This window comes from Aegilops tauschii, chromosome 7 (genome assembly GCF_002575655.3).
Source record: "Aegilops tauschii subsp. strangulata cultivar AL8/78 chromosome 7, Aet v6.0, whole genome shotgun sequence".
In the NCBI taxonomy this organism is placed as follows: domain Eukaryota; kingdom Viridiplantae; phylum Streptophyta; class Magnoliopsida; order Poales; family Poaceae; genus Aegilops; species Aegilops tauschii.
The window spans coordinates 419,838,989-419,847,270 of record NC_053041.3 but is presented as its reverse complement, the minus strand read 5'-3'; the positions used below and the strand labels follow the sequence as shown (position 1 = coordinate 419,847,270).

General features: G+C 43.8%; 1 protein-coding gene across 2 annotated transcripts; it reads left to right on the top strand.

Moving 5' to 3' along the window:
* The first annotated feature begins 3,650 nt into the window (after positions 1 to 3,650).
* LOC109763578 (receptor homology region, transmembrane domain- and RING domain-containing protein 2) lies at positions 3,651 to 8,021 on the top strand. 2 transcript variants are annotated; one of them, XM_020322426.4, is made up of 5 exons: positions 3,651 to 4,220; positions 4,655 to 4,921; positions 5,276 to 5,500; positions 5,898 to 6,302; positions 6,759 to 8,021. In XM_020322426.4, exons 2-5 carry the CDS (start codon positions 4,777 to 4,779, stop codon positions 7,529 to 7,531), a joined length of 1,548 nt encoding a protein of 515 aa, XP_020178015.1. In that variant the 5' UTR covers positions 3,651 to 4,220; positions 4,655 to 4,776; the 3' UTR covers positions 7,532 to 8,021. The 2 variants fall into 2 exon arrangements, with proteins under 2 accessions (XP_020178015.1, XP_020178016.1); XM_020322427.4 differs by having other exon boundaries at positions 3,706 to 3,890.
* Positions 8,022 to 8,282: the final 261 nt, after the last annotated feature.

Sequence of the window (8,282 nt, the reverse complement as noted above, 5' to 3'; positions counted from 1 at the left end):
CCTTTTCAACGCTGTCATCGACAGTCTAGATCTGCGAGAGGTTTCCATGATTGGAAGACAGTTCACTTGGGCGAATAGTCTTCCAAAACCGACATATGAGAAACTAGATCGCGTTTTAATGGATACCGACTGGGAATCTAAATTTCCTATGGTGTCTGTTCGTGCTCTACCTTGTATCGAGGCTATATCAGACCACGCACCCATTCTCCTAACTACAGGTTTGCCACGGCCACAACATAGACGCAAGTTCAAGTTTGAACTTGGGTGGTTGCTTCGGGATGGCTTCCATGACATGGTCAAGGAGGTGTGGGAGAAACCGGTGGCCGGGCCTACCCCAATTCACAAATGGAATAACAAAATGCGTGCATTACGTAAATTCCTTGGTGGTTGGGCTAGGCATACTGTGGGTATCCCCAGAAAGGAGAAGCTTCGCCTTTCATCTATCATTGATGAATTAGAAGCTTTGGCAGAGGTTAGACCTCTATCTGAGCATGAAATCGAGATCAAGAGTCATTCGAATGCACAGATAGCTAGCATGCTGTGTGAAGAGGAACTGAAATGGTATCAACATTCTAACTCTCAGTTTATCCTGAAAGGTGACGCGAATACTAGATATTTCCACGGAGTCGCCAATGGCAGACACCGGAAGAAAATTATTCTTTCCCTACAGCAGGATGAGGGCACAATTGAGGGGCATGAGCAACTTAAATCTTATATCACTAATTATTATAAAAATTTGTTCGGAGCCCCAGAGGAAGGAAACTTCTCGATGGATGAGTCCCGAACAAATGACATCCGCCAGGTTTCTGATGAGGAAAACAGCCTTCTAACAGCCCCATACTCTGAGGAGGAAGTTAGAAAGGCGGTTTTCCTAATGGAGCACAACAAAGCCCCGGGTCCGGATGGTTTTCCCGCTGAGTTCTATCAGCACTTTTGGGAAGTCATCAAACCGGATCTCCTACTTTTGTTTAGCGACTTACATGCTGGCCAACTAGAATTGTTTCGCTTAAACTTCGGTGAGATTATTTTATTACCTAAGGTTAATGAGGCTGAAAGGATACAACAATATAGACCTATTTGCCTTCTTAATGTTAGTTTTAAAATATTCACGAAGGTTGCGACTATTAGGCTAAATTCGGTTGCTGAACATGTGGTCTGTCCTTCACAGACAGCTTTTATGCAAGGCAGACACATCCTTGATGGTGTTGTTATCCTTCATGAAACAGTCCATGAATTACACCAAAAAAAGTTGAATGGGGTGGTTCTCAAAATAGACTTTGAAAAGGCTTATGACAAAGTCAAGTGGCCCTTTCTTCAACAGACTCTCAGAATGAAAGGATTTTCTGCAGAGTGGCGTGCTATGATCCATAGTTTCGTTTCTGGAGGTAGTGTTGCCATTAAGGTCAATGATGACATTGGACACTATTTCCAAACGAAGAAGGGTTTGCGACAAGGTGACTCGGTATCGCCCATGCTATTCAATATAGTGGCGGATATGCTTGCGATCATGATTGAGCGTGCCAAGGTTGATGGCCAAATTGAAGGGGTAGTAAATCATCTAGTTGATGGTGGTCTCTCTATACTTCAATATGCCGATGATACGATTCTCTTCATGGATCATGACCTCGAGAAAGCGAGAAATCTGAAACTAATTCTATCAGCATTCGAGCAACTCTCGGGTCTTAAGATCCATTTTCATAAAAGTGAATTGTTTTGCTTTGGCGAGGCTCAAGACGAGGCCCACCTGTACGCTGAACTGTTTGGATGCGGGTTGGGCCAGTTTCCGATCACATATTTGGGGATACCAATACATTATCGGAGACTCACAAATGCTGAATGGAAACACGTCGAGGAGAGACTTCAGAAAAGACTTAGTAGTTGGAAAGGTAAACTGTTGTCTCTAGGTGAAAGATTGGTCCTCATAAATTCAGTACTTAGTAATATGGTACTATATATGATTTCCTTCTTCCAGTTGCCGAAAGGAGTTTTACATAGATTGGATTATTTCCGATCAAGATTCTTTTGGCAAGGAGATAGAGAGAGAAAGAAATATCGACTGGCCAAATGGAGTGTGGTTTGCCGTCCCAAAGACCAAGGCGGGTTGGGTATTCATGACCTTGAGGTTAAGAATAGGGCCCTCCTCGGCAAATGGTTGTTTAAATTTCTGACGGAAGAAGGTGTATGGCAAACCCTCCTAAGTAGGAAATATGTGGGCTCCAAGGCGGTATCCCAAATATACTGGAAGCCTGGGGATTCCCACTTTTGGGCGGGTCTAATGGCTACGAAGAAATATTTCTTCTGCTATGGATCCTTCTCAATTAAGGACGGCTCGGAAATTAGATTCTGGGAGGACAGATGGCTAGGGATTGCCACACTCCGGGAACAATATCCGGCTCTATACAACATTGTGCGCCACAAGGGTGATACTATCGCCACGGTAATGGAATCATTTCCGCCAAATGTGACGTTCAGAAGAGATTTAATTGGACCTAGACTTCAATCGTGGAACATCCTGCTCTAGCGGTTGTCCACGGTGCACCTATCACATGGGTCTGATGTATTTAGGTGGAACCTTCATGGGAATGGAAAATTCTCAGTGGATTCCATGTATAGAGCGCTAATCCAGTCTGATGTGCCAGTTGATAATAATAAGAAGATTTGGAAGATGAAGATACCTCTTAAGAATAAAATCTTTGCATGGTATCTTCGTCACGGAGTCATTCTTACTAAAGATAACCTTATTAAGAGGAATTGGCATGAAAGTCCGCAATGTGTCTTTTGTCACCATGATGAGACAATAAAACATTTATTCTTCCAATGCAAATTGGCTCGTTCTATATGGTCAGTCATCCAAATAGCTTCTGGCTTGTATCCTCCTTGTAGTGTTGCTAATGTATTTGGCAACTGGTTACACGGGATTGATCATAGGTTTAGAACTTTTCTCAGGGTGGGAGCGCTTGCCGTTATTTGGTCGCTTTGGCTATGTAGAAATGATAATGTTTTTAACGATAAAAGTACTTCCCTGATGTAGGTTCTCTACAGATGTACCGGGACTCTTCGTTTATGGTCCTCTCTACAACGGGTGGAGAATCGAGACCTGTTTACGGAGGTGTGTACACGATTGGAGGCTACGGCGAGGGATACTTTTACCCAACATGGGTGGCAACATGATCTTAGGATTGACCCCCCTCCGCTTTAGGCGTTATACGGACTCTTCATGTTTTTGTATTTCGCCTTTTTATCATTCATTTGTGTGAGAAGACATTTTTTGGCTGTGTGCATCTTAGTAATGCAGAGGCCGGGTGTAATGCTTAAATCTTTTAAGTAATAAAGCGCCCCTTTTCGAAAAAATTAAACGTCTACCCTCTATGAATAAGCACTGCTGCTTAAAAAATACTGATTTATTTCTCTAAGCACCTCACCTAAGCGCCTTGCATTGTATAAGGCCTTAAAGTTTCCTTGAACTGTGTTTTTTAGGTTCGGACTGTCCGCGCGAATGTTTAGTAGAAATGAGTCCGATTGTAGATGCTCTCATAGATGCCCACAAACACGTGTCTGAATTCCCTCCCACACCTGTGATCAGCTCGACGCTGGCCTGAATGTTCCGGATGAGACGATAATACTGCGTCGGTGGCTTCGTTGGACAAATCAATTCAGAGCCGCAAAAATGATCAGCGTCAACATACCATGAAGCCGACGTGAGGCAAAAGAAGAAAAACCCATTGCTTGGACGAAACCAGAGGAGAAGTGCAACAAGATTCTTGCAGGGCCACCAGTGACAGACATCTACTAGCAAGCGGCACACAGATTAATCCCTAGAGCTAGAGGCACCGCCGCCGCCGCTGGTTGTGGATCCAGGACGAGGTCGGGTGCCGATGCCGACAGCCATGGTAAATAGTTAAAAATCCCCACGGACAGAGATGGATGGGCGGAAAACATTATACACACTGAAATATCGGATCGAGCGGGGCACCGAGCCTGCGATTTCAATTCCCAATCTCGACTTCTCCTCCGCCCCTCCCCCCGCCTGTCTCCTCCCCACTGAATTCGCCGTCAATCTCGCCACCTATGCGTAATCCCGCGGCCGGTTCCCCTCTACCCGCCCCTCCCATGGCAGCCGACGTCTCCATCCCCGCGCCGCCTCTCTGCCTTCTCGTCTCCTCACAGCCGTGCGCCCAGTAACGCCGCCGATTCTCCCCCCTCGTCTTCTCTGTTTCCAGGTGAAAAATCCCTCAGTCTTTTTAAAGATCAGATTAGATTCGAAAGTCAGGCTAAATTTGGCCAAGTTTTTGTACCCGAGTCGCCAGATGCCGCCGCTATTAGTTTCTTTTCAGCTGAATTCCAGCTAAAGTGCCACCCTTTAGCCGAATTGCTTTTCTCTCTAGTTATTGGGTGGTGATTTCACACCCACGGATTGATAGGATTCTTTTTTTATCCGCATAATTTTGGAGTCTACCGAGGTTTTGGGGCCAGGTTGCGGCCTCCCATGAAAACATCTTCTTTTGTCTAAATTTTAGAGGTTTCTCCTTTGTGTGCTACATTTGAATGAATGCTAGTATAAAAGATAGTAGATATTGTTCTGTTCCTACTACTGCTCAGTTATACTGTTACTGGTTATTAGTTTTATGGCTCATTTTTTGGAATGCAATTGCAGGGCTAGTAGAGGATCGGTGCTTTGGAGCGAGAGAGTGTTGTCTCGCAGGTTTTGAGTTCTCATTTGGCAGGTCGGTGTTTGCTCTTCTCTTGGTTGCACCAAAGGAAAGGAAGTCTGTCAAGATGAACCGTGCAAGAAGAGGAGGGAGATTATTTCCCCTCTGGTTATGCGCAGTGGTTTGTCTCATGGCTCGGCCGGGAGCTTGCAGTGTGGTGCTGATGGCCAATAACACAACCCTGTCGTTCAGCGACGTCGAGGCGACATTTAGTGAGTGCTATAATAAATTAACCAATTCCCCTCTGTTTCAGTACCGATCAATTATCAACTCTACTATTTTGTTTCGTTGTTACTGTACATTTGTTTTTATTATTCTAAATCCATAATTTGAGTCATCACCGATGAATGGACTGATTGCTTGCCCTGCATCCTGGTAGTTAGACTAGTTTTTGTCAGTGCTGATTTTATTACTTCTTGTATGACAATTTGCACATGCTTTATAATGTTATTACCTCTTGTATGGCAATTTCCACATGCTTTATAATGTGCAAAGCTAAGTTGATGCTGCTTGACCCAATCTATATGTGTTAACGAAGAACTTATTGGTATTTGAACATTTTGCAGCTCCAGAAGTGAAAGGTTCAGGTTTAAACGGTGTAATTTACACCGTCGAACCTCTTGATGCTTGCAGTCCTCTGACAAAGAAAGCAGTCGAAGGGCCTGCATCACCATTTGCGTTGATTTTAAGAGGCGGCTGCCAATTTGATGATAAAGTTAGAAATGCTCAGGATGCCGGATTCAAGGCTGTGATAGTGTATGATAACAAAGACAACGGTGTCCTTGTTTCAAGTAATGTTCCTTCACTTCTCCTTTTGGTCCTGATATCATTTGTTTTTCTTTTAGTCTGTATATCTTTAATAACGTGTCGCTCATGATCACCGCATATAAGATGGGTGATTCATGATGCTTTGGTAGCTAAACATTAGAGAGGTCAGAGGAATAACAAGTAGGTATACAAATATCTAATCCTGTGTCATGAAATTTAAATGGTTAGACGCACCTGCGACCTTTTTCAGACTACACCTCGCTAAGAAAAGAAGAAGCAGAAATCAATTGTAAAACTTGATCTGGCATAAAAATGTTATGACCATTGACATGTGCTTTTTTCAATAGCCTTTTGTTTTCTCCAATATTATCTATTGTGTGCACATATTTTCAACAGTATTTAACTAGGAAGTGTTAACAGTGGCTGGAAGCTCATCCGGCATCGACATATATGGAGTCTTCATCTCTAAGACGTCAGGAGAGGTGTTGAAACTATATTCAGGTCAAAGTGATGCTCAGGTGTGGATAATATCAACACGTGATAACTCAGCTTTGTCTATCATGGCAATATCTTTCACAGCACTGCTTGCTATGTCTGCTGTTCTGGCCACTTGTTTCTTTGTGAGAAGACACCAGATGAGAAGGGACAGGGCTCGAATACCTGCAGCACGAGAATTTCATGGAATGAGCAGTCAATTAGTCAAGGCAATGCCGAGTCTTATTTTTACAAAAGTCCAGGAAGACAATTGTACTTCGTCAACATGTGCCATTTGCTTGGAAGACTACAGTGTTGGTGAAAAGATAAGGGTGCTGCCTTGTCGTCACAGTATGTTCTTCTCACATTTAAATGTCACAATTATTTTCTAGTTATTGCATAATAGGATCTGATGGTTTGGGATCTCGATGCCTGTGCAATTTATGTACAACCAGATTAATCTGTCTACTAGTCATTGCTGATTTAAAGTTGGGAATTAGAATATACTTGCTGCATTACTACCAGAATAGTAGCAAGAGGATGGTGTCATTGATCAAAACTTACGTCATAATCACAATAACTCCACATAATATCCCTTTGTATGTTTGAGATACAAACTCAATTGAATATGGTCTTGCTAGATTTCATTTGTTTCCTGGTCGCTTAATGTAGATAAATCTACACTGCGAATTCTACAATATAGATCTAAAAATTAAGTATTGCACTGCTACTGAACCCTCTGTTATTTCAAGCTTTCTTCTTTATTTTTCAACCAGTGCACTGATACTTGGCTGTTTCATCTTACAGAGTTCCATGCTGCTTGCGTGGACCTGTGGCTCACATCATGGAGGACATTCTGCCCTGTATGCAAGCGAGATGCAAATGCTGGAATGTCAAATCTCCCTCCATCAGAGTCTACCCCTTTGCTTTCTTCTGCTATTCCCTTACCAGCTGAATCGACAGCTTTGTCTTCTTTTCGTTCAATGGTAGCAGCATCTCCTCCAAGGACAATAAGCCGGCATCCTTCATGGCAGTCCATGTCCCGCACTAACTCCAATTCCAGTATCCTCCACACCCGTAACCCATGCAGATGTTTTTCCAACTCACCTGCTATCAGTACAAGTAGGAGCAGTGTAGACCTTGCAAACATGTCATCGCCATGGTCTAACACTCCGCACCTTGCATCCACGCACTCCCTGGGTGGAGGGCATTTTTCTCCGCCGATCAGCATCAGATACACATCACCACATGTCTCCCCTTTCGGTTACAGATTTTCTGGACAATTTGTAGGTTCACCCCACATCCCCCGTTCCGAGAACGGGTCTCCAAGCTATTATCCTGGCTCTTCAGGGCAGCAGTACCCTTACCTGAGGCATCGCACGGAGTCAGGGCCGAGCTTATTTACCATGGTGCCCCAGTCACCGCAACAGACCCAGCTGCAGGATGGTGGCGACTCGGTGACGAGTCTATCAGCTTCAGCATCGACCCAGTCGCACCATCAGGCCTACCTGCAGCATTGCCCCGATTCTGATGCGAGCTTATCTGCTGCGACGTCAGCCCAGTCTCTGCCAGGGTGCTGATTGCCCTTACAGGTTCACCATTGAAATCCAGTTAGACCTGTTACCATAGAATAAGCTCACCATGAAGTTTTCATCGGTCGCCACCATCGAGTGAAGCGAATTTGAATGAGCAAAAGGGAGCTGCCTGAAAAAACATACTAGCTAGAACCGGTGACCTTTAATCTGACCAACTTGCTCGGAACCTTGAAGACTGGAAATGACTCTGCTGACCACATTGAGTTTGCAAGGATTGTCTTGAGGCGTGTGTGCTACTGATGATGCCAAGAGTGTATATTATTACAGTTTAATAGGGATCTGTTAGTTGCAGTCAGAAGTGCCTTGTGCTAGTAAGATGACGTATATATTCTCTTCATGAACGCTTCAGAGAAATATATTAATCTTGTTCGTTCTCACTCTGTTTTGAAGGGTTGATTAGTGCCTATGGCGGACCTGTAATCATGTTTATACTGCTTGTATGTTTTTTGTTATTGGTTTTTGGTCTGGCTTTTAATTATTTGTTCTGGGTCTGGTTTTTGGTTGCCTTCGCTTTTTCGTATTGGAGCCCTCCCCCCCTTTTTTTATTTTGTTGAGCATTAGTAGAAAATACAGCAATTCTGCGTGCCCTAACCATACGTAAAGAACGCAATGCGTTGCAAAATACAACGAGAGAAGTATATACCGCAGAAGAAGAGGTACACCTAAGACTGTAAAAAGATAGAATAGAAAAAAAGATTGGGGCAACTGAAGCTTTCCCTGCCTACGAGATCACTTC